The sequence below is a fragment of the Dermacentor andersoni genome, chromosome 8 (assembly GCF_023375885.2).
Source record: "Dermacentor andersoni chromosome 8, qqDerAnde1_hic_scaffold, whole genome shotgun sequence".
NCBI classification, from domain to species: domain Eukaryota; kingdom Metazoa; phylum Arthropoda; class Arachnida; order Ixodida; family Ixodidae; genus Dermacentor; species Dermacentor andersoni.
Genome location: NC_092821.1, coordinates 83,346,748 through 83,373,455, shown reverse-complemented (window position 1 = coordinate 83,373,455; position 26,708 = coordinate 83,346,748). Strand labels below are relative to the sequence as shown.

At 46.8% G+C, this 26,708-nt stretch overlaps 1 protein-coding gene and 1 long non-coding RNA gene across 3 annotated transcripts in view; one reads left to right on the top strand and one right to left on the bottom strand.

Annotated features, from left to right (window-relative positions):
• LOC140212911 (uncharacterized) overlaps positions 1-26,708 on the top strand; it is a 96,055-nt gene that overhangs the window by 21,797 nt on the left and 47,550 nt on the right. Inside the window, exons 6-10 of one of the 2 annotated variants that reach the window (XM_072284027.1) lie at positions 3,175-3,418; positions 4,220-4,412; positions 5,119-5,284; positions 10,262-10,377; positions 13,227-13,395. In XM_072284027.1, the coding sequence (XP_072140128.1) occupies positions 3,211-3,418; positions 4,220-4,412; positions 5,119-5,284; positions 10,262-10,377; positions 13,227-13,395 (852 nt within the window). In that variant the 5' untranslated portion in view covers positions 3,175-3,210. Of the gene's footprint in view, positions 1-3,174; positions 3,419-4,183; positions 4,413-5,118; positions 5,285-10,261; positions 10,378-13,226; positions 13,396-26,708 lie in introns of both variants that reach the window. The other variant, XM_072284026.1, reaches the window with a different exon arrangement.
• LOC140219832 (uncharacterized) overlaps positions 6,402-26,708 on the bottom strand; it is a 92,723-nt gene continuing 72,416 nt past the window's right edge. The window contains exons 2-3 of the long non-coding RNA XR_011896069.1: positions 7,399-7,475; positions 6,402-6,737 (exon numbers count right to left, since the gene is read on the bottom strand). This is a non-coding gene — a long non-coding RNA (uncharacterized lncRNA). The remainder of the gene's footprint in view (positions 6,738-7,398; positions 7,476-26,708) is intronic.

Sequence of the window (26,708 nt, the reverse complement as noted above, 5' to 3'; positions counted from 1 at the left end):
AATTTGAGAGCGCAGCTCACAGGCGCACATTTCTGCGGTGAGCGCTGACGTGCCTCGGCATCGTACTTCGGCGTAACCGAGTGAACAAGCACAGCCAAAGATGAAGGCCAACGCAGAGCGCAGCGGGGTAAGACGAGAGGAGGAAAGCGGGAAAGACGGGAGGAGGAAAGCGGAGAGAAGGGTGCAGCGGAAGCATGAGGCGGAAAGCGGCGGAGGGTACGGCGAAAGCGTGAGCAGAAAAGCGTTGTGAGGTGACAGATGGCGCCAGAATAGCGCGCGTCGTGCGTGAGGTCTCTCGACACCGGCTCCTGTGAGTCGCACCCACGCGTCAGCCACGCGTTGGCGGTCGCGATCTCCAGATTATCGAGGCAGTCGCGCCGCACTTCGCTGCATTTGCAACCTCCAGCAGGAGACAAATTATCCGTTCCTGCGAATATATCGCGAAATGAAAACGCTCATAGACTTGTGTTGAAATTTTCGCATTAACGAGTGCCGTAATGGCCTGTGATTTTTTTTATTCAGGATAATTTGCATTATGTAACTGCTAATTTCATCATCGCGTGCCGGAATTTTAACTACCTCAAGGGAAAACTTCTCATCAGGCGAGATCCCGAGTGCGCGTAGCCTAGGAAGCAGCCTTGTTTTTCATTTGCGACATAACTGATTTCTTCACAAGACCCTTCCTTGGTTATTCCATCAAAAATGATTGTATTCATGATCTGGAGGTCCACTATCTCAAACCAGCCCATCTCAATATTTCTGATGTGTCAATAACACTGAAATCTTACCTGTCGCAAACCTGCAACACAGCATGTGACTCAGTATGGGCCATGCAACACTTCTTATTATGGCAAATAAATTGGACTGCACTCGAGCAAATGCTTCCGTGAACACCTGAGCCGAATATAAGTCCCATCAAAGCAGTGCAAGACACGCAAATTACCGCGACAGCATCTCGGCACGGGGCCCATGTCGCAGAAAATGCGGCGCTGGCGGCCAGCGCGGACCGCCTCTGCACGGGTCATTCATTCCGAAGCACGCATACCCGTGCACGCAGGCCCTCTGTGTGGGGCGAAGACGTGGCTGAACTAATTGGATTCAGGAGAGTAAAATGCGTCAAGGAAATCTTAAAAAACGACTTGCACACAACCGACAGACATGATCACACCGGATTGTAATTTCAATGTACCAGAAAACGCGGTATTTCCATGCGGAAACTCAATCATAAACCCATTTTCCAGCGTCTCTACCAATCACTGAGCGGCGCGCCGAGCTCTGTTCCTTTCAACAGCACCATGCAGATGGCGATCAGCTCCGCGCATTCGCAGTGCATGCATGAAGCCGTGTTTCTACGGGAAAGCTCGCCTTCGTGCATAGCGTTCGTCTCCAGCACTTCCCGGAAAACATTAGGTAACATAAGCGCCAGTTGCCGGGAAGCGTAACAAACGCAGATCTTTGAATGCTCTCGAGTTCCAGTCTAAAAGGCTAGCTTGAGCGCCCTCCATATCTTGTACTCTAAAGATAGGTCACGCTTTCCTTCGGCTCCTTCCAAACCCTGTCCTTGGCACATTATCACGTAAAGGCTACTGCGCATAACTGTTGGTGGAATTCCGTCAACTAATAATAAGTTTGTGAACATCCACAATATCATATCCAACACTTGAAATACTCGCAATGTTTCATGCATTAGGAAAACGCAAAATACCAGTGTGTTCGAACTGTTGATAAAAAGTTAGTTTTTTACCTTCGGTATTTCGCGTGCATTGTCTTTTCCGCATTGGCCAGCTCTTGCACGGCGTAAGATTGTGGCGTCGTTGAAGTTTGTTAAACGCTACCGCTACCGCTATCTGCCCCTGCGTGTGAAAGTGTATCTTCGTTCTTGTGCAGAATTTCTACGCACATTGACATTCATATCAACGTAGCAACTCGGCATTTTATATGATCGCAGAGCGCGAAACTGCGAGACTACTGTGCATTTCTGCAATGCAAAGTCAGTGACAACGTAAAAAAATGTCGGTAAAAAAGTGAATGCAATGTAATTCGCAACTGCACAAAGTAAGCTTCGTTGTTTTATAGGCCATATAAATTGCAGTACACGTTTACTATTCAAAACTGGGAATCACGGTATCACGCCCGCCTCGGAAATATAAACTGCTATCGTTCGATCACCACATATACTTTCTGTCACAACACTTCCGTGATTAAGAGAGCCAGCATCGGGGAGAGATTGCTTCGGGGTACCTGTCGCTTTAACGTGTGTCCTCGGTTGAGATAACGTAGACCTGTAGTGCAGGTGCGTCAGCAGACAGTTCACGCAGGGCGACCCGCTCTCTCGGCTGGAACTGCCATCTGCGGGAAGCGCTATCTGGAAGTGTTTCAACGAAGCGGGCGCGCTGTTCCGTGGACTCCGACATACTTACGCGCCGGCGTCCGCATGTGGCGTCCACCACTTGAGCCAATTCGGTCTATGCATTGTACAAACGCGGCAAGAGGTGTTTGATTTTTTGTTCAACAGAATTGTGCTTTCTCGTATATTGAAATTACAATCTGAGACCAGTCATTCTGTAGGTTGTGTGTAGGTCGTAATTTACGATTTTGCCGCGTATTTTATCTTGAGAAATTCAATTAGTTGAATGAACGCCTGAGTATGTGTGGTCTGAAACCCTTTGACGCCGGAAAGCTGACGCTGGATTTTCTGCGACACGGGCTCCTTAACGATGTCTCGTTAAAATGCTCACCGCGGTGATGTTCTGTGGGCGGAGCTTTGTGCCCACCTCTCCGCTCCAACCATTGCCTCCACAATGGAAGCTTTTGAAGAAGGAGCGGGAGCACCACGAAGCGCATGAAGAGGGAGCTTTCATTGCCGATAACTCCGATTCTAATGTATATTTAAAATACTTCTAGAAAAGAACACTTTACATTCAAATGCATTTCACGACTCCGATTAACTGTGTTAGTGCCCTTTCAAAGTCGATACCGTGGTAAGATTGCGAAACATGTTAACTAACCACCTGAGTAATGAGTCTCGTCAAGGCGATGGTCTGATCCCTCGCAGTGGTCTACTTAAACACCTCTGCTACATGGGTCGGAGGGTTATTAACAAAGAAGGTTTTGATTCAAGAAATGTCTGGGCGATTTGTTTTACATTTATGCTAAATATATGTACTTCTACAGGATTCAACCCAGAGTGTAACAACGGAATCATCAGAAATGAACACAGAAGCAACTATTATAGCTACTTCCAGTTCACCTGAGCCAGCTTCAAGCACTGAGACCCCGACTAAAGCAATAGCTACGACCCCGACTAAAGCAATAGTTACGACCCCGACTAAAGCAATAGCTACGACCCCGACTACAGCAATAGCGACGACCCTGACTGTGACGACAACACCGGCCACGACCACATCAACGTTACCACGTGAGTGCCTCCAGGATTAGCAGCTGATATTCATGATGAGGCCGTTTTTTTCTCAAGTCATATGTTGGAACTGGAGAGTGCGCAGTGCGGGGCCCGGGGCAGTTATCACTTATTGTCCATTAGAATAGGTGCTACATAGGCGACAATCGAAGCCGCGTGCGTAGCATTATATCTATAATGTTATATTATGTAGACATGTATGGAATAAGAGAGAATGATTGAGAGAATAAAAATGCGTTGGATCGCATACGGCAGACATTGCCAGCTCTTGACTGCAAGCTTACAATTATCATTGAAAAGGACGGCGTACAATTAGTGCATTTTGCCAGTGCTGACATATGAGGCAGAGGTTTGGAGAGTGACAAAGAAGCTTGAGAACAAGTTAAGGACAGCGCAAATAGCTATGGAACGAAGATTGCTAGGCATAACGTTAAGAGACAGAAAGAGAGCGGTTAGGATAAGAGAGCAAACTGATATAGACGGTATTCTAATTTACATCAAGATGAAATAATGAAGCTGGGCAGGTGATATAATGCGCCGGTTAGATAACTGTTCGTCCATTAGGGTTACAGAATGGGTACCAAGAGAAGGAAAACGCAATCGAGGACGACAAAGACTATAGACGTACTCGCTATGGACTATAGACTTACTATGATTATATATTTACTGGCTAGGAACTAGGAAATGTGTTTAGAGGACTGGTGCTTCATTTTCACGAATGCTTCACAATGTCATTGCAAATGGTCCTTCGCCTTCTCTTTCAAGCCATCGTTTACAGACCCCCGACCTTGTACTCTGTAGTGTGCACCGCGGACTGCAACATCAGGATGGTGGTCCCGCCGGACGGTGTTTGCGACTTTATATTTTTCGACTCTCTATATGTGACTTGCGGTGGCGGAGTCGGCGACGCGCAAACGACGCCCAAGTTACAGCGTTTCTTCGACCTGGCCGCTCAAGGCAACGACACGCAGTTTGGATGCTCCATCGACGCATTGTAAGTTGTGAGATGCACTGTGCCGACTTCATAAGTTTGGGCGAGCGACAAAATATAGCGCACGTATGTCATAATAATCCAAAAATATGTCACTGGCTCATGCAAATTTATTCTAGCAAAATTATGAGATAGTTGGCCCGAACTGATAGCTGGTAGCTAGTTAACTTTGTTCTTGTTTCCAGTTACGTGACTTTGAATTGAAGGGAATTAGCCTCCCGGCCTCCTTTAAGCTGGTGACCATCTTAAACCGTAAGGAGTGGTAATCACCCTCAGAGGCAGCCAGGAGTACTCCTCGAAAGAGCGGTATTTTAAGCTACAAAATTGGTTGTGTGGAAACTAAATCAAGGTACTGTATGGCAATAGGCTTGCATGAGGGTAAAGGCGAATTCGTTATCGCTGAATCGATCTCAATGATAACCTTGTAGGCTTCCTAATTTGCACAAATTAGCAAAATGTCATCTTCTTATTGACCTTGCACATAAAAAAACAATTTCTCGTTTTTTTCGTTTTCGTGGTACGACCTGCGAGAATGATGTATATCAAGCGATAATAACCAAAGTCACTGCATCTCAAACAACATGGGCCACTCATTTTCATGGCTTTAAAATAAGCCATGAAGACTGCAGATGTATTATTTTGTTCTGTATCTTGGGCGCTGCACAGTGCTCGAAATAATGGCTTTGCTATATTGTTTCCTTGTTCGCAGACAGCTTGGCGAATTTGTCACTGACATCGGGAAATCAGATTCCCCGAAATGGGCTCAGAAGAAACTGTGGGCAAACAACGTGTACCACTGGGGCGTCATGAATATCTATCACGTTCTATTTTTTCAAGACCCGGATATCGTGAAGAAAGCGCTCGAGGCCTTGAAGGTAAATTCATGACATTTGATGTGCTGTCTAGAACTTCACTTCAGCTTGAATGTTTAACGAAATGCTTCGACTCCAAATGGCAGGTTACTAGGCGGTGACTTGAGGTAAGGGCGCTACATTCATACACCAATACAAAACTCTACAATGCAAACGCCTTTTTGACAGTGCGATGGCGGCCTTCAACTTCTGCAAACTTCATAGTTAATATAAAGATTGCGCGCTCGATTGGGAATAATGAAAACATATTCACCAAACCGAAGGAACTGTTCAATAAATAGGCGCAGTTTTACCAGAAATGTGGAGCCTTCGATCGCGATAACAAATTAGTTGACAGGTGTACCAAGTAGGGAGAGTAGTAGTCTCAACTGTACAAAATTACAACCATTCGCTCAATTAACAATATAACAAACATGTTGCGCGCGCACAAGTGAACATGAACACATCTCACTCGATGACAGCGGAAACTAGGTGCCGAAATGTTCGATTGGGGAAGCGCGGCAGCGGCAGCGAGCGAATTGACCTTCGCGCTGCCTAGAGCTTGAAGACGAACTAAGCGGCGAAAACAACGCGGACAAAGCTATCAGCACTCGGCGCCACTCTTCCATCACAGATCGCGTTCAACATGAATGCCGGAGCAGCCGCGCGATACGCTTCAGCCGCTGGAGTAGAAGACCCCTCTCTCCCTGCGCACGGTGCCTTTTGCGCTTGAGATTGAGCCGCCTTTGTCGGCACAGAACCTTTCGCACACTGTCAGCGCGCAAACCTTTTCATGCTGTCACGCGGGATGTGCCGGCCAGGGCAAGCTGGAATAGGCGACATTGCTTCGTGTTCCCATTGGATTTGTGCAATACGAGCTGCTGCACCCACCAGCTTTTTGGCTGTGCTTCTTGTTCACAGCGTTCACCCATAATTTGTTTTCGCGGCCTTTTCGGTATATTTACCGCTGCTGCGGACCAGGTGTATAGACCACTGCATCTAGTGTCACTTTGATTTTTTAGGCAGCAGCCATGCAACTACCGCCCGTCAGAGCTTTCGGCCTTTCCGCCGCCTGTATTATGTTTTCTTTCGCTCCATTGAAGTGTGTGTGCGGTTTTTATGCCTTCTGAACAGTCCTTCGTGTACAGCCCGGTGTTTCCTCTGCTGTCAAACCGGGCCTCATATCCACATCTCCTCCCATTACCAACTGATGATGAGTTAGTTGCTGAGTGCAACAACTGTTCGGCCAGGTTTAGCCGTTGTTGAACGCCGGTATATTACCTGCTTGTATTGCAAAAACTCAGCCGTGTACAAATGGTTATATTACCAGCTTGTACAGAACATTTCAGTGTTGTTCTCAAAGTGGAAGACCTTTATTTGTAGGGAGATTATAATATTCCATCCGTAGGCAAAAATTAACGGCGAAAAGCCTGCCGAGGTCTTGCCCGCTCACAAAAGATACCGCCCGTAGCATTGCCTAAAAGAGAAAGAAAAAAAATATGAATGGAAAGTAACAATTAGAAATTTCCATTGGATAAATGCACATAGCGCGTGCTTGTCTTAAAGTGCTATCACATTCAGAAATCTACACCCACTAAGGACGTACAAATATCGTCGAACAAATCTGTTTTAAAACAAAAAAAAAGAGCACACGCCGTAGTTTGTACACCCGTCCACAAAATATTACGGACCATGAAATCACAGAAAGAGCTGAATATCTCCGCAACCTCACAATGAAGGCTGCTATTTGTATTTCGGGCCTCGGCTAGAATTTGCTAACAACATTCTCGCTTACAGTTTTACTGGCCACTGCTACATTCTGCTCGGGGATTGAACGTTTTCTGAGATCCCGTGGTCTGTAAACTTTTGTGGCCGGGTGTACATGAGCATAAAGTGCTTTGAGAAATAATTATGGTATGTAATGAATAAACAGTCGAACAATCAGAAAATCTATTGAAAAAAGACTGAATTTTAGTTCAGTTAATGCAAGTGTTTACGGATGTGCTATAAAGTTAGTAGAAAAAGGGAACGATTGTTAATCCCGTTTCAGTGGTTTACTTTTTAGTGTACAATCAACACTCAATTCAAGAGAGCTTAATAATTCGACAACCTTGTACTGAATAGCTTGCTTTCCATACCTAGTCCGGATTTTCTTTGCTTTCCGAATGGAGCTTCTGGAGCCATGTCTCGTGCAGACGGTGTATCGGTAGGCAGTCTATAACTTAAGGTCAATGATATGCTCTGTCAGATTGGAATTGTACACTTTTCCATGGGATAAAATTTCACATTTAATAAGAAAGGAACGGGTTCAGCAGCTACCCTTACAGCATCATCATTATTTTCTAGGATAAAAAGTACGCTATTTTGCAAAATTATCATCCTGGCCTAATTGGCTTCAATTGTGGTTTCCCGTGCCAACATGAATGAATGAATGAATGTTTATTTTGACAGAAATAAAATACAAAGCATATAGAAGTTTAAAACATATAAAAGTTATAAAACATAAAAGTTTAGCTTAAAACAATGTATAATGCATTAATTTAGGTAACCACAGAGGAAGCAAAAAGCTGTATTACTCAAACATCCTACGGAAGAAGCTAAATCAATTACGAGGTGATTCACATGCGGCGTTCACGAAATGAGTTCATTGAACCACACCTTCAAGAACTTCTGCGTGTACACTTGCAAAGTTCAAGCCGGTTGTCCCCATGATAAGTTCGCATGATTTTACATTCTAGCGGGTATGCTCCTTATTAACCTTAAAAAATACAAGTCCAGCTTTTTATTCAGTTTTAATTAGTTAGTTGTCAGGCAGTCAGAAATGTATTTAGGCGTATAATTTTGCTGATGCTTCTACCTGTAAATTTATTTACAGATATTTTAGGCCCTCGCCGTGCTCAAGCAGGAGTGGGTACTTCAATAAACATGAGAGTGGTACAAACTATAAATATTAATAAAGGCAAACTCAGTCATTGTAGAAAGGCAAACGTCATAGAAATAGTATTTTTTAGAACGAAGAAACAAGAGAGAGAAAGAACTCAGGTAATCGTGCATGTAAACAATTAAATCTCGGAAAATGTCATTCTCCCTGTTTTCTACTAATCAGTCAAGTGTCGTGCAACTCACTACAGTGCTCGGTAACGTGTTCCATAAGATATGGCATGGTAGAAGGACGATTATTTTGGGAGTTTACCCTGTTAAATGGATGGCGGATGGTCTTACAATTGTTAGATCACATATACCGCGTTCGCACGTTGACGGACATAGATCAGCAGCTCGACAAGTTATGACATATCGCATCGTTTGCCTTGTCAGTGCATTATGACCATAGGAACTTTCTTGAAAATTGTAGCAGCCCATTTTTACATAGAGCTGCTACCTCCTCCACAAATTATGGGTTTAGAAGCGTAGACTGTTGGGCCGGTTGGTGCATCTTGTAGTGTGGTTGAGCAGAAATTCGGATGGGAAGAAGCAGATTGGTCAAACAGACACTCAAATGAGCGTGCATACCACGAGCGTCTGTCCTGTCCGAACCGTTTCTTCCCACCCGTATCTGCGCTCAATGACACTACACCAAACAATAGATTGATCGCTTCAAACTTTCGAGCTCTAAAGTCATCGTTGTAGTAAATGACCTTGCACCTAACCAACTGTTGCTTGGCTTTAAAGAGAGTGTAGAAAAAAAATTTAGTTTTTCGCTAACCCTCTCACGAAGTACGACTGATAATGGATACCAAAAAGTAATATAGCTCAATGTTAACGTATAAGAACGAATCATGGCTATACCTTCTTCGGACTGGTTGCAATGGCCGTCACGAAAACGTCACTGTTGAGGCCGATATAGTTTAACATTCAAGACACTGATGACGACGTATATTCGGACCGGCAGCACGTGCCTTTGCCGAAACACAGCAGGCAGTCGCGGGAGCGCAACCGGCGTCGACGAACGTGGGCGCACGTGTGAAATTCAGTAGACGGACAAGTTCACTGCGCCCAACGCTGTGGTGGCTCACGTGAGCTCCGTGACCTTGGCCAGTCACGTGGGCACTCATGATTTACATCATCCAACATTATTCTCCTTTACTAGCGGGAATTTAGTAATCTGGAATTGTGCGATGCAAGCCGTAATGAATTGCGTGGGACACGATTGCGCAATAGGCGGTCGTTTTATCGACCCCTAAATATCGCTCATTATGCAGGAGTGACGAAATCGCTGTCCGAGAATTTCGTGTCTGCACTGGTTTTGAGGACGTTTTTAAAAATGTTGATTTATTTCTTTCATGCAATTCCGAGTTTAGATCATTGCCACACCTTGTGCACAACGTTAGTGCGTCAATTTACTACAACGTCCTCCTGAGACTAGAATGAAACTTGGTTACACAGTGACTTTCGAAGTCTGTTTTTATCGCTGGCTGGTATGTTAGCAGTGTGAAGGACCCGATTTTTTGTTCTTTACCGGATGTTGTTACACTACAGGAGCAGCATCTCCGTCAACTAGGGCAAAGTAACCATCTCTTCATTTTATGGCATGGCTGAAAAAACTTTTGTTGCCATGAACCCAAAGACAAAAATGCAGCATAGTGTTGCTATAGTTGACATTCTTGTGAATTCTGATTTAGTTTCGTGGAATCGAAACGCCCTCAATTCTTTGCTTCTGATCGCCATTGATGACACAGTGTCCCATTTCACATCAGGGTCACTTTCCTGTAATGCTTATGGCAAGACCACGAATTAACTACAATTATACCGTTTCATATACATTAAACGTAATATCCACGAAGAAAATTTTATTTAATCTATTTATAGTTACTTTTGAGAAAAGTAGAAAAGAATGCATACTGTTATGGAAGGGGTTTGACATGCAGCTGAATAAGACACTACCCAATTTAAGGATCTTGCTGGAGTAGAACATTCTTTTATATATATATATATATATATATATATATATATATATATATATATATATATATATATATATATATATATATATATATCTTGCAGGCAGCGGCCCAGTTCTCCCAGCCTTCCTCAGTAAAAAGGGTGGCGTCGTATACATTTCTCGGAGTACATGCCCTATGGCATCTGAAACCCTGTGAAAATATCGGCCTCCACACGAAGTAAGTGCCGCAGACTTACGTCATGAATTAAAATTACAGGTGCCGTTCTTACATCCTGCAAAGTGCACATTATGTTAGGACCTCTTAACTGGAATTCTGACGCTAACGGGCATTAGCCGACACATATGGAATAAAATATTATGTTGTTATGCACCGCCCAGGGTACGGCATGTACTACACCGCTGTGCTAATATGTTCAAAGTGAATGAGTAAACTCACATAAAATCTGTGACACAGACACTCGGGAAATTCATTGGCTGGCTGAGGTACTGCCATGCAAACACTGATATCAATTAGGCTTAAATCATATCTACCGCTTATCGCTACTTTTGCGAATATATGCATTTTGAGCAACTTAATCATAATGCACAGGATCATCAAAAATAAAATGTTTAAAGCGAAATTTCTGCGAACATGCCAAAATAATTTTTTAAAATTTAACTTCAACTGAATGATTTTATTTTTTCGAATGTTTGATTTTTAAAAGCCGTGTGAGGGATGCCCGTAATTTAATTTAAGACAAGTTTAGTGCATCTCTTGGGATGAGCTAGAACGTTTGCAGCATACTGCATCAATGAAATGGGGGTGCCTAATCTTGGCGTCAAGCTACACATCGATGATGTAAAGATATCAGGTAGAAGCTTATCTACAAAATCAAGCAGTTGAGTGCAGGCGTACGCTTACCACGCACTGAAATATGAGATTGCCCTTCGGTCATTCACTGTAGACCTATTTCTTGCACTTCATTGTGATTCCTTGCAGAAGTTACAGAATAACAAACGGTTAAAAGCTTTGGAGGCCGTTGGACAGTTCACAATACTAATAATGCACCAGTGTGGGAGAAAGATATGAATAATTGGAGATACTTTTGCAAAGATCTGTCTGGCGAGAATCCTTGGTAAAAGTACTACGTGGGTTATGTAAAACAGAAGCGGTGTTTTCGTTCCTTTAGGTGAGCCACGAGTTTAGGGTTATTGTTGATAATACTATACCATGAATGCGTCTGATCTCTGCATGGCAGATGCTGTAAAATGGAGAACATGAAATGTTTTTGTTAACCTCATGAGTAACTTTTTTTTAGCTGCATTCCTTAGCGTTGATTATGCCTGCCCCGCAGAAAGGATTTTGTAATATTCTGTACCGCAAGTTTTCTTTCTTTGTAATTGCTTCAAGCTTTTATTTTCGAACAAAGTTGACACGAATGCAGTCAAATAAATAATTCCAGGCTCTCAATATTATTCATTCATTTTTATTACAGAAAGCTGAATAAAAATAGAGTGCTTCTTGAAAAAGAAAACGCGTTGTTATGGCATCCACCTGCAGAAACAAAATCAATGGAAGACTCAACTACAATTGACGTCTACGTAATGCGAATCTTTGTGGGAATTGTTGCAGTGGGCGAAGGCCTATGCGGGTCTGGCTCGTGGGACCGAAGATGCGTTTTGCCGTTAGCTCAACGAATAGTGTTTCAAGGCGCCAAGAAGTGACAGCACTAATTGCGTTTAGCATACTTGAAGGCTCCTTTTACAGAACTAGCTAAGCCAGGACGATGCTCGTCCTCGTCTGTTTCTCCATCTGACGCGCTATTGACACAAAGAGCTCGTTGAAAAAGGAGATCCTTGCAGAATGCTTCGCATGCGTGCGATCAACTTACACTCACTGCGCATGATCTGCCAGCGAGACATCAAGCGTCACGTCAGTAAGAACACGAGTGTGCGGCCTATGATGCACGGCAGCTTCTCAAAAGCCATATTGATCTCTAGAATTATTTCGCGGTTACACGCACTTTCTCCCGAGGCAGAAAACTTTTATTTTATTTCAAGGGGAGGTGATGCACGATAACTATCCAAACCATGGTTCCTTTCTATTTTTAGTTCGCGCCATTTTGCTGGGCAAAGAAAATGCGCTAAGAACGCTAGATGGATGACCAAACCTCGTTTTACTCAGGGAGCAATGCTTTGAATTAGCCCTTTACCTCTCCATTTGCAGAATGTCCTAAATTTGCCCATTTTTATTGCAGCAAATTTTTGAACACAATTTTCCAGATTCGACAAAAACTAATGGTGACGATGGCCGAAGCAATAGAAAGCATCAAAGAATATGTTCAATCAGCAAAAAAGAACAAGAACACGAATGCAAGGCGACAGCAGAGCACAAGCGCGCGGCTTGTCCCCGGGAAACAATGCGCAAAGTGTAATCTGGACAAGCGCGACTCGGCTTTTGCAACATCGGTACTGAAAACTGCGGCGAGTGCAGCTGATGCTTGCTAGTATAAAGGTTAGAATGCGGCATTCCCAACAGAGTACCTTTGCTTGAATACTATTTTGGCAGAACACTTACGATACCACGTAGTCTTTTGCATCCTGTCCCATGGCCTGTACACTAAGCATCCCACGATATAATACTCTCATGTAAGACGCGCTTGTCGGATGTCAGTAAGAGGGTTACCATAGGTTCCCCAGAAAGAAAAAGGAAACAAAGAACCAAGTGATGGTTAGCGATTTGTTCGTAAATCGCCACTGCACTTCAACTGTTTATTTGCGGACCAATAAGCAGATTAATTCACGTACTAGGTATATGTGCTTACGTTTTGACGCGTTTCGAATTACATTAAAAATATTACTAAACGTCATCGCCGCTGGGAGGTTGGTCTTATATATATATTTTTTTTTTTGAGGGCATCGCAATTATCAAATTGTGTTTCTTTTCTTTTGAAATCCGGCGTTGCATTGAATTTGGAATTGAGCGTGTGACTTTCACTTCTGTAAATTGTTGATTAAGTAGCTGCTACAAGAATGATCAACAATTTCCAATGGCAACTAATACCATACACTCCTGCTCGTTTATAGGTCTGTCTTCTCACCGGACATGATTGTCCTGCTTGGACATTTTTCGTACCAAGAGAACAAGTTCAAAGGATTCGCCTACACATGCTATGTATTTGTGCCCAATCTGCTTAATATAAACGTGACTCTGTTGTCTGTCAGCAACAGGCCTGCCCACTACTATCATACACTCGTAAGTACATAGCATGAAACACCTACCAATTGCAGAGAATGTTGGCGCAAAATAAAAGTGCGCGGAAACCACCGACCATAATTAGCAATGTTAGGCAATACCCTAAAGAAATATACTTGGCTATAGAAAAAACGCTCTTCATTTTTGTTGCAATGAGCATATCAAGCTGGCGTTTCTTATTAATTTAATACATGCTAGTGAATAGTGGCGGTGTTCCCAAACAGCGGTTGCGCTATATTCTTTCGCCAGAGCGAATTGCCACCAATCAATATGTGGTCAGGAAAGGCGGTCAGCCAAAGGCATAGAGCCGCTACGCATGGCAAGCTTTGTAAGTGAGGTCCCTGAGCCGTGGACGGGCACGCCGTTAGTGATACTATAACGGATTGTACATTTAGGCAAGGTAGTGTTTTGACAAAAACTGCGCGAGTGGCAGCGTGGAAGCCGACGGCTATTCTCCTTTCTTGTCACCGCCCCGGAGGACGGTGGCAGAAATGCAGTGCTGTCCTTCCTGAATGCTCCATGGGATCATCAAAAGTAGAGATCATCATGGTAGAGCGCCTACCCCGGAACCGCGATGGTCCTGCGCTCGAGTCCCAGACCAGGACGAATTTTTCTTAAACTACGAGGATTTTATTTCCAGCATCCCGTACGGGTTTCCTTTGTAGCAATTGCTACGTATGAGTGGATCCCTGATTTTCCCTTTATTAGTTATTCTTTCCACCTTGAGGGTTTCCGCAAAAGAATTACATCAAAGCCATTCAGATGATCGAAATCTCTCGCTCACAGCATCCCTGTCGGAAGGATCTTTGATACAACTAATGAGCGAATGAACGAGTGGGTGGGTGAAAAAAAACGAACGAACGAGAAAAAAGGAGACGAACAAACGTTCGCCTTGCGGAGTTCCGACCACCAACCTTCAATCAAACACAAAAATGGCTCGAAGAGCCAAAGAAATAGTATGCATTCAAACCGAGGCAACAAAAGTTTCCCTTAAATAAGTACGCTGAGGATATGGCGGGAATGTTGGCGCAAAGACTCAGGCAACGCAACTGCCGTTTCCGAGCTGGAACAAAACTTTGGTCGCTATAGGAGTCTTGGAACACTCGCTCGACGAGAACCGCCGTAAGTGGTAATGCAGCCAACGCACATACATAGTGCTGGATATGAGGCGGAAGGAAAACCGTCGTTCTTTGGAAACATAAAGGTGCTCTGGACCAGCAAAAATAGATTTCGCTGATAGAACACCCTGCGCTGAGTATATCAGCCAAATTGTGCACTCTGCCGTGGCACCTGGCGCTCACAACGGGAGCACGAAATCACTTTTTTTTCTAAAACGGCCTCTCTTAAACAGAAGCCTCTCCTTACCTTTTTTGGGCTCTTATATATTGTCACATAACAGATTCCGATACTCGGCTGCTGTTGACCAAAAGCGGCCGCCATTCAAGAACCTTTTTTGGATCAGTGCGCTTCTTCGTATTGTTCCTATGTCATTTAATAACTCGACGGAACTCGACAGCTTTAAGGACCCCATGTCGCGAAAAATGCGGCACCGGCGTCCCTCGTCCCGCGTCTAGCGTCGCACGTCGTTCCCCCTGAAAGATTTTCGAACCAGCCATACCCATGCTCTCCATTCGGAGCAAGGAAGCTGCTGAAATAACTGAATTGCTCAAGCAAAAATACGTATAAAAATTGTAAAGTACGACGTACACATTTTACTATGCGAGAAACTGTAATTATGTTATGCCAAAACTCGTAGAAACCCGATTGCTGGACAGGCCACAGCGTCCGCCATTTCCGCGCGCCGGTGCGTGAGTATTTCGGGGGCCACAGAGCGGCGCGCCTGGTTCCTAGCAACACACCCAGATGGCGCTCGCCTCCGCCGCATTGCGGCAAACGTCAGATGCTGTTTTTCTACCAGAAAGCCCACCTTCGTGCACAGCATTCGCGGCCAGCGTTTCCGGGTAAACCTTACGGTTGCATCCGCTCCAGAGTCTGGGAAGCGTGCGAAGCAGTCAGGGATCTTTGAATGCTATCGCGTTCTCCCTTTAATGGCGAAGCTTAAGCGTCCACAACCATTTTGACGCCCCTAATAAGAAATTAAAAATAAGCGATAACCTGCGTTTCGACTTTCAGTTAGAAATATGTAGTTGCGGAAGACATGGTTTATCGTCTGCTCACGTTCGGCCAGGACCGCCCGCTGAGTGGCTAAACATCTACCAGACTGCTTATCGGTGCCGTAGACGCCGGTCTCTTTCGTGTATATCGGTTTTGAATACTCAACTAGCCTCGAACCACAGCGAACCTAAAGGTAGACCACACGTACGCTTGCCGGGGCGCGCTCACGCCTTGTAGCCCCGGGTGAGACGCCGTGACAGACGTCGCTTTGTATTGAGTGATTGATAGCGCTTCAGAGCGGTTAGGCTTGTGCAGCAGCAGCGCGAGGGCGCACACGATCCCTGTCGTGCCCATAACGAACTTGCTACATTTGCACGTGGCTGCCTCTGCTGAGTAACATAGATAACTCGGTCGCCACGGCGTATCGCGACTAGCCTGATGGCACTGCACAGTTCTGCTTGCTGAGGAAAACGGCGCTGTCTGATTGGTCTCTGCGGCTGACGTGGCTCCAGGCGTGCGGCGAGCCTGCCTAGCGCCATCATCTGACTGGAACAGGTCGTCTGCTTCCGGAACTGTACACCTTCTAGGCAAGGTCAGAATCGTAGCTCGTTGCGAGAGAACGTAACGATGACATTTCGTTCGAGTGTCGGAAATTGCGCGCTTGCCGTGGAGTTAAGTGCGAAAGTGTATCTCCTACTTCTCCGTCGCCACAAGAAAGACGCGTGTAGCTATATAGTACACTGTACCTTAGCAACCGGAAGAGAGGCCGCGAACTCCACCGTAAGTAGAGGAGCGCACCGTGTCGGTTTCGACCGGCGGTGGCGTGGTAGTCGTTTCTGGTCTTCAGCGGCGACGCACGGCACACCATTTTTGATTTAGCGGCGGTGGCGCCGCCGGCATGGAAACGGGCATCAAAAATTTTCAAAATTCGCGAAATTATTTTAAGCTAAACTGCTTTAAATTCTGGGCGTTTCATACTGAAGGTAGAGAGGACCCAATAGAGATGTGTTGAAAGTTGGAGAAATACAAAACGTTTGGAATTGTTTTAGCCAATATATTTAAAAAAAATTGGCCACAGATTCAAACGTGTTCATGTTGGGTGTGTTTGTGTATTTCTTCCTCCATAGATATGCGGAACCTTGCTTGTTTTTTGGGTCGTAGTCACAACTGTTTGTATTTTGCTGTGCCTGAGTTGATATAAGACATTTTTTCATTGAGCTAAGAGTCAGCGAATCCGTACAGAATAGATAATTCAGCACCAGCGCAAGTGACACTCTCTAGATATATTAACCTTGCTTCCGCTTGTTGACATTGAGACTGCATTTATACAATAGGCTTTACGTAAACAAAATAAAGACCTCTTCTGTGAGCAGCTTTTGCTGGGTTCATTCTTTAAGCTGTTAACCACTCAGCTGATGGGATAACACCCACTGCCGACAGGACACTAAGTGAAAGCACTTGTTCTCTATATTGCTACGGAACAGTATTTGAGATGACGAAGAGGCGAGCAGTGTCAAGACGACGGTGACGAGTAGAGGCTAGCGCGGGATGTTGCCTCTTGGCGAAGTGCGGCGTATTTCTTTGTAAATATACTTGCATATAGCTTTTTTTTCTGCGTCTTCCTACGTAACATATCTGATGGAGGGGGATGTTCCCTGTACCTCGTCCCAGAGCTTCGCAGTGGACGGTACGTCGAGCCTTCCTTCGTGGCTCCCGGCGACGACCACTCGACTCAGCCGGCTCCGACACCTGCTGCCACTTCGACGACCTACATCGCTCTCCCCGCTCCCCGTGATCCTGGCATATTCTCGGGCAAAGATTGGGAAGACGTCGAGGATTGTATCAGCCTGTACGAACACGTCAGCCGCAATAACCGGTGGGACCCTACTATCATGCTCGTCAACGTAGTCTTTTGCCTCGGTGGCACATCTCGAGTTTGGTTTCGGACGCCCGAAGATGAGCTCACCGGTTGGAATTCGCTTAAGCTAAAGCTTCGAGACTTGTTCTGCAACACCTACGGTCACCAACTTGTCGAGCAGAAAGCGTTATCCGGCCGTGTGCAGACGTCAACAGAGCCCTACGTCCCGTACATTCAGGACGTCTTGGCTCTGTGCCGCAAAGCTGACGCACACATGACCGAGTCAGACAAGATTTCCCACTTCCTCAAAGGCATTGTCGATGACGCCTTCAACTTCCACGTTTTCAACAACGTGGCGACGGCGGATGCAGTTATAAAAAAGTGCCGCCGCCTGGAACTCGCTAAAAGCCGACGTATCGACCAGCAGTGTGCCCGTCTGCCCAACAACCCCGCGGCACCTTCCTATGCCGACGCTCCTAATCCCAACAACACTGGCGATGTTACCAGGATCGTCCGGCTTCAGATCGAGGCCGCTTATCCGTCTGCCTTCGACTCCAGCTCCTTCAACGCACCTGCTGGGTATGATGCTGTAGAAACCAAATTTGCTCAATTTCTCAACTCGTTATCACCAAGTTGAATGAAAGAAGTACGGATTCGTAGAAATACAGGCAGTACTCGGATGCAAAATTATTTCCACAAAGCAAGAATTATTTTTCAACGTTCACGTCGAATCTGTTTTACAGTTCAGTGCAGCTACCGCTCAGTTGCATTGAATGTTTTCAAAACGAATGTTACAAAGAAATAGTATCACGCACTAGACATTCAGAAATGTGTTTTTAAATCTTTTTTACCTGTAGACATGTCGAAAAACACCTTGGAATGCAACGTATGACGTACAAGCGCATGCGTGCTGTAGCACACACGGCGCTATCGGGCCTCGGTGCGCCAGCACGCTTACAGTGTCCGCATCGCTAATAGTATTCAAGGCAGGGCTCCCGCAGCCGCACCGTATGCAGCAGCCACCGGAACGGGTGGCACATTTGTAAACATTTGCCTAATATGTAAGTTACCTAGCATGGTGTCAGCGCACGCAGGCAAACATGAACACTTCACACTCGATGACTGCGGACACTCCCTGTCAAAACGCTGGCCTGAGTAATCGCGGCAGAAGTAGAGAGCAAAGTAACCTTCGTGCTGTCTGTTGTTTCAACACAAACTGAGCGGCGAGAACGCGGCGCACGCAAAGCTTCTAGCCGTCGGCCCGTATAGACTGTGCCACCAAAGCAGGTCGCTGTGAAGATGAAGCCCGGGCGGCCGTGGGACATTATGGTGGCACCGACGCCGCGCATTTTGTTTCTCCCGGTGCCCACCACGGTGGCGCCACAGCACAATACAAAAGGCAGATTGGAGAGATAGCTGGCAGAGGTCTTCGTCCTGTATTGGACATATATATATATAATATATATATATTTATATACACACTGTAAGGAAGAAGTGCGCCGTGCAGGGCGCCGCAGCCGGATCGCCAATGCTACTGAAGTGGGGCTCGGGCTAGACGCTGTTCCTGGTGTGACTGGCTAAGCCTACGCTGTTGCGTCTTCTTGTCCGCGTCCATCGTGCCGTCCACAGCCGTGTCGTAGTTCTTTGCCATAATTGGTGGAGGTTTGCTGGGCCTCCTGTCATCCTGGAATTGCGCAGCCGGACTCTCCCTGCCATCATGACCACCACAAGCGCCACGAGCTTACCACCACCTGCTCCCCAGTCCTCCGTACGCCCCGGCACAATCCGTCAGCGGGACCCTCCCATCTTCAGCGTCACTGACGACCAGGACGTTGATGACTGGCTCTTATCATACAGACGCGTCAGTCTGAACAACAAATGGGATGACATCACGAAACTGACCACCGTCCCTTTTTACCTCACCGGTATTGCCCACTTGTGGTTTCGGAACCACGAAAGCGAAGTCCCAAGCTGGATGGTGTTCAAAAGAAAGTTCAGCGAGGTCTTCAGCCGCCCTGCTGTTCATAATCTTCGTGCCGAACAGCGCTTGCAGTCGCGCTCTCAGCAGCCCGGCGAGACCTTTACCAGCTACATCGAAGATATCATCGATCTCTGTAAACGCGTCGATGCATCCATGACTCAGGGCAATAAAATCAAGCATATAATGAAGGGTATTGACTAGGACGCATTTCAGATGCTCATTTCAGAGAGCCCCTCTCTGTTGCACAAGTTATTGAACTGTGCCAAAGCTATGACGAGCTCCGCCGTCAACGCATCCTCACTCGCCGTCCTGTTCTCCATCACGAATCGTTGTCCGGCTTGACCGCCCCTATTCAAGATTCCACCCTCCTCTCGCAGATCAAGGCTTTCGTCCGGGAAGAAGCAGCTCGCCAGCTCTCCCTCATCTCCAACCCGCCGGACTCAAGTTCGTCCCTTAGTCCGACCCTACGACATGCTATAGAAGAGCAAGTGTCCGAGGTTCTTGCTCTGGAACGGGCGCCTCAACTCACCGCCCCATTGACTTACGCCGACGCCGTCGCACGACCACGACCGCCGACCTTCCGAGCTGCGCCTCCGATGCCTAGCCCTGTTTTTACTCCCACGCCGCCACGACCTCCAGCCCATCGAGTAATTAATCCCTGGCGCACACCGGACAATCGGCCCATCTGCTATTCGTGCGGTATTCTCGGGCACGTTGCACGCCTGTGCCGCCGACGTCCACTTCATCCACGTGACGACCCATGCACAGTCGCGTACGACCATCCTTTGTCTTACGCTCCAGACCGCGATTTACTCCTTCCCCGCCCAAGCCTTCGCCCAGTTTTCGACCGCCGTTCTCCTTCTTCTCGTCGTCGCTCGCTCTCCCCGATGCGTCGACGTCCCTCTACCGCTGACACGGAAAACGGCGCAGTTCAGTGGCGCCAGTGGCGCAGTTCCCGAGCCAAGAACTGCGTCATCGTCACAACGCTCAAGCCCTCTTCTTTCGCCGCCCAACGTTATTGATGTCGCTGTTGAAGGTGTCTCTGTGCTTGCCCTCATTGACACAGCAGCCGCCATATCTGTAATTGCCGAAAAACTATGCCGCTCAATACGAAAAGTCACGACGTCTTTATTCGGTCGTTTGCTCCGCACTGCCACAGCACAGCACGTCCAGCCGGTGGCTGCGTGCACCGCCAGACTTGAAATTCAAGGAGTGGTCTACACAGTCGAGTTCGTCGTTCTTCTCCACTGTTCCCACGATATTATTTTAGGTTGGTACTTTCTCTCCCGTCACCAAGCTGTTATTGACTGCTCCCGTGCAGAAGTCGCCTTCTCTTCGCTATTCTCTTCGCTTGGCAATGCCATATCTGATGAAGTTTCGCTTTCCTGAACCAAGTTGTCCCTCACTGACGACATCGATATACCTCCGCACGCATCCGTTCTGGCACCTGTCTCCTGTTCCGTTGCCTCCGACTGTACAGTACTCTTCACGCCTTCGACTGCTTTCGTTCACCGCCACCTCTCATCACTCCCAACTGCGCTGCTTAGCCTTCAAGCTGGTGCTACTCACCTTCCTATACACAACCACTTCCCATTCTCGATTGCGTTGCTTCGCGGTGAATCTCTCGGCACTGTGGAGCCTTACAACACCATTACCACGTCGGAACTTCCTGTTGGATCGTCAGAGGCCAACACCCTCTACTGTAGTCCCGCACCTGCCGCATCGCCTCAAGACGTTTTCAGCCACGTCATCGACAACGGCTAAAGCCCCACGCAACGCCTTGACCTTCTCCGTCTCCTCGAGAAATTTCGCCCTGCTTTTGACAGTCATTGCACTTCTCTGGGCCGAACGACGACTGTATGTCACCGTATTGACACCGGTTCTCACTCACCGCTACGGCAGCAACCCTACTGCGTCTCGTCGACAGAACGACGCGTCATTGATGAGCAAGTAGGTGACATGCTAAAGCGTGGTGTCATTGAACCGTCCGACAGCCCATGGGCATCGCCAGTTGTTTTAGTTAAAAAGAAGGATGGCTCGATCCGCTTTTGCGTGGATTACCGCCACCTAAATAAAATAACCCGAAAGGATGTTTATCCATTGCCGCTGATCGACGACGCCCTGGACAGCTTACAAGGTGCAGAGTTCTTTTCCTCCCTCGATCTACGCTCTGGTTATTGGCAGGTGCCTATGGCTGCAGAAGATAAGCCTGAAACTGCTTTCATCACACCAGATGGTTTATACGAATTTCGTGTAATACCATTCTGACTTTGCAATGCGCCCGCGACTTTTGAGCGGATGATGGACACTATTCTTCGAGGCCTCAAATGGAACACGTGCTAGTGTTACTTGGATGAAGTAGTAGTGTTCGCACCAGATTTTCCTACTCACCTTCATCGCTTGGAGCAGGTTTTACGCTGTCTCAGTGACGCTGGCCTCCAACTAAATCCGAAAAAAATGTCACTTTGGGGCACGCAAGCTGACAACTCTCGGACATGTCGTGTCGAAGGACGGCGTTCTCCCTGATGCCGCTAAGCTGCGTGCTGTTAAAGAATTCCCGAGGCCAACGTCTCCAAAGACTTGCGCAGTTTCATTGGCCTCTGCTCGTACTTCCGCCGCTTTATTCGAAATTTCACTTCGATTATGGCACCTATGACAAAGCGTCTTCGGGGAGACCCCAATGTTTCCGCGTGGTCTCCGACTTGCGATGATGCCTTCGTAACGCTACGTCGCCTGCTCACAACACCACCGATACTGCGCCATTTCGATCCAGCTGTTCCCACGGAAATCCATACGGATGCTAGCGGTGTTGGTCTTGGCACTGTGCTCGCCCAGCGAAAGCCCGGCTGCCAAGAATATGTTGTTGCGTGCGCGAGCCGCACTCTGACGAAAGCTGAAGCGAACTATTCCGTCACGGAAAAAGAATGTCTCGCGATCATCTGGGCCATCACAAAATTTCGCCCATACCTGTACGGCCGGTCCTTCGATGTCGTTACCGATCACCACGCACTTTGCTGGTTGTCGTCTCTCAAGGATCCCTGCGGCCGCCTAGCCCGGTGGGCACTGAGGCTCCAAGAGTACGATATCCGGGTTGTCTACCGCTTAGGCAAGAAGCACGCCGATGCCGATGCTCTTTCGCGCTCGCCTGTCCATGCCAACATTGTCAGTATGTCCGTCCTAGACGACCCACTTCCATTCACTTCTGTCGACATGGCTTTGGAGCCGCGCAAGGACTCCTGGATTTCATCTTTGATAGATTACATCTCCAATTCACCTACACGCCCACCATCCCGAGCGTTACGCCGACAAGCTTCGCACTTCGCCATCCGCGACGGAATTGTCTATCGCCGTAACTACAGTTCCGACGGCCGCAAATGGCTGCTTGTAATACCCCGGCAGCTCCGCACTGATGTATGCGCCGCTTTCCACACCGGCCCTCAGTGCGCACACGCTGGTCTCTTCAAGACCTACACCAGACTACGTCATAGGTTTTATTGGCGTGGTATGTACACATTTGTGCAAAAGTACATTCGCTCTTGCGCAGATTGTCAACGCCGGAAGGCTGATCCTTGCCGCCCTTCTGGACCAATGCAACCTTTCCCGTGCCCTTCGCGACCCTTTGACCGGGCTTGGATAGACCTCTACGGGCCTCTGTCATACACAACTGCTGGCAATCGCTGGGTCATTGTAGCTGTTGACCACCTCACGAGGTATGCAGAAACGGCCGCTCTGCCAGCCGAGACGGCTCGCGACGTTGTTTCCTTCCTCCTTCAACGCTTCGTCCTACGTCACGGCGCTCCCCGCGGACTCCTGAGCGACCGTGGCCGCGTCTTTCTCGCCGATGTCATTCAAAAACTTCTCGCTGAATGCCGCATTATTCATCGCTGTACCACTGCATATCACCCGCAAACAAACGGATTTACAGAACGCTTTAACCGAACACTCGGTGACATGCTTTCGATGTATGTCGCCTCCAACCACACCAACTGGGAACTCATCCTTCCATATGTCACGTGCGCCTACAACACGGCACCCCAGTCAACGACGGGCTTTTCTCCCTTCTTTCTTCTATATGGCCGCGAACCATCATTTCCCATTCCTTAGCGTCCCGACTTATCAGAGGGTACACCTGTTTCCGAAGCCGCCCGGTATGCAGAAGATTGTCGGCAACTAGCTCTCTCCCTTACAACGCAAGAACAAACCCTACAGAAATTTCGTCATGACGACGGGCGCCCCCACCACCAGTTTTTGCCTGACGCTCTCGTTTGATTGTGGGTGCCTCCTACTTCTACACCAGGTGTCTCCTCCAAGTTTGTATCCCGATACCATGGGCCCTACCGGGTTCTACAGCAAACTTTTCCGGTGAACTACGTCATCGAACCTCTGACGCCCCCTACCGACCTGCGTCGCCGAGGCCGCGAAACTGTGCACGTAGATCGGCTCAAGCCGTATCACGAGCCCTTCGTCCTCACGACGCCTTAGGCCTCCTGTGCGGCTCCGTCTTCAGCGAGGGGGGAAGTTGTAAGGAAGAAGTGCGCCGTGCAGAGCGCCGCAGCCGGATCGCCAATGTTACTGAAGTGGGGCTCGCGCTAGCCGCCGTTGCTGGTGTGACTGGCTAAGCCTACGCTGTTGCGTCTGCTTGTCCGCGTCCATCGTGTCGTCCACAGCCGTGTCGTAGTTCTTTGCCATAATATATATATATATATATATATATATATATATATATATATATATATATATATATATATATATATATATATATATATATATATATCATATATATATATATATATATATCATATATATCATATATATCATCATATATATATATATAGCAGCATATTGTGTCAGTGAGTGTGTGTATGTTTGTGCTTGTTTCAAGGAGGTAATTATTTGGATCATGTGTTTAATAAACTAATACAACTGCAGGCGCATCTAAAAAAGGCAAAAGTTAAGATTTAATTTCAAAGCATCGTGATCATCAAGCCCCATCAAGCCTTCATCGTCCGCCGTTCATCAAAAGTACCGTTTCAAGTACCGTGAGCTCTATTTATACAACCTCTCTGTAAATGTGAAGAAAACAATATGAGCGTACGTAGCCTATGAATACTAATACGCATTCATTCAGTGGTGACTACAACGATGAGTGTGAGAAAAAGAAACGCTGGAACAATGCAGCCAGTGGCATGTAGGCGCGAGAGTTCAAGGGTCACTTTAGAACACGCGAATGGTAGCTGCTGTGAGAAGAGGGTTTCTGTTGTTGTTTGTTGGAATATACTACAAATTTTGCGGGCCCACAAAGAGAAGCAATACACCCCCACTTTGTTATTTCACACCCGTGCTGTAATCCCCACCAACCTATGAGCTCCGGGAACTGCCTTTCATTGCATTCCTTGCACAGATGGTTTCCATTGTGCTTGTGGGTAAACTGTTTTCTATACGAAGTATTTCCATGTATTTAAATAATTGATAAATGACACATTTATGCGACAAAGTGAAGTAATAAACGTCATCATAGCAGAACAACGAGAAGCATCTGCAATAAAATGAGAGGAAATATTCATATACTTTTATAAACATGCTATATATAACCCCCCATACCATGCTTAACTGTTCTAAAATGCATAAAAGGACAGGAAATGTACTGGAAACCTCTCTTGCTTGTTGATAATACATGTCACTCTCGACATGTACATTAAGGCAGTTCAGCAGAAGTTAGTGTCAGAGATTAGATAGAAAATGCCCTGCCACAGAAACCTCATCGAAGAAGAAAAATTCAAGGAACAGCACCTTCCAGTGGCCATCTAGGCCGCTCCAGGCCCGGGCATCCCAGTCGCCGAATTCCAAATGAAGTTATCTCGCTCGCTAACTTTCTTATCCGTACGCGATGAATGTGATAGCACTGCGACCACCGCGCGATGGTTAGACATTATGGCAAGACATAAGGTTGGGGGTTGGACTCCAACCAAAGAGCGAGCCTTTAACTCCCCGCAGAGGTTGTGGGTTCAGTGCCTTAATGAACTCTACCTTAATTCACTGCGCCTGGACACCAATTGTCCTAGGGTCGATGACAACTAAAGGTCGTGGGTTATACTACCTTCATTAATTATATCCTAATTAACTGTACCTTAATGAACTTCGTCTTAACACCAAATGTCATGGGTTGGTCTCCCACCAAAGGTGATTGGTTTCGGTGAATTAAATCTATTGTAATCTGCTATGCCGTACTTAACCTAGCTATATCCAACACCTTACGTCGTGAGTTCGGCTACCACCTATGGTCGTGGGTGCGAGTGGATTACCTCTGTATTCTATAACTGTGGCTTCATTAACATCGCTCTTGTTAGCCCCAATGGTTCTGGGTTTGATTTCCTCTAAAGGTCGACATTCGTAGCCTTCATTATCACCAAGGTTCGTGGGTTCAACTCCCCCCAAGGTTGATGGTTCGTTGCCTTTTTGGACTTCATTTGTCACGCCGAGAAGGTAGGATTTTCCGCCTCATGACCCTTTAATACTTTCGCATTATAAAGAATTAAGAAACCTCAAAGTTAGCAGACACATATGAAGTTATAAGCCGGTGGATGAAGGAGGCGCCATTGTATTTATAAATACCAAGGCACACCTGAACGAAGCCGATCGCCAGCTAGAGAACACCCTGTTTTCGAAACGGGTAGACATAGCTGACACTTCCGCATTTAAAGAAGAAGCTCGGAGGACCCTCAGTAAGCTTCTAAAGGAAAACAGGATCCGTGATGCCATTGCCAAATCCCTGCTTTCTCTAAGCCATACCACAGACAGGTTTTATCTTTTACCAAACGTAAAACCAAGAAAAGTAATCTGGGTCGACCAAGTATGGTATAGGAACTGTACAAAACTTGCGAGACGCGAAGAAACCGGACAAAGAGCTACTCATTGTTCCAACTTCTTCTCTTCGCAGTGCGCTGCCTCCTCCGTTTATCTGTCTTTTTCTACATACTCCCGCCCCCCAGTAGCGTTGTCCAATTCAAGTTTGTGCAATTTCTGCGCTGGTCTTCCCATAAGCATGCCCTGTTGAGCTTTCACCTGGCAGGCTCGGATTATGCCACTTGACCAGGGAAGACGTCCACGACTCGTCCCAGTCGCCAAATACATCTGGAGATGTTAGATTCCTCGATGAGTACTACATCATCTGCTTGTAGACTGCTACTAGAATGCGATGGATAGAGGTGAAGTGCGCGCAGCTCGAGGAGGTATTATTTGTTCCATCGGATCCACAGGTAGTACACGAGCTCCTGGCGGTATCGCAGCTTCTTGCTGTCACGTCGCGTAGCCTGTGCACTTCGAGCTTCGTCGTCACACTTGGTTTGCTCTGGAGAGGCA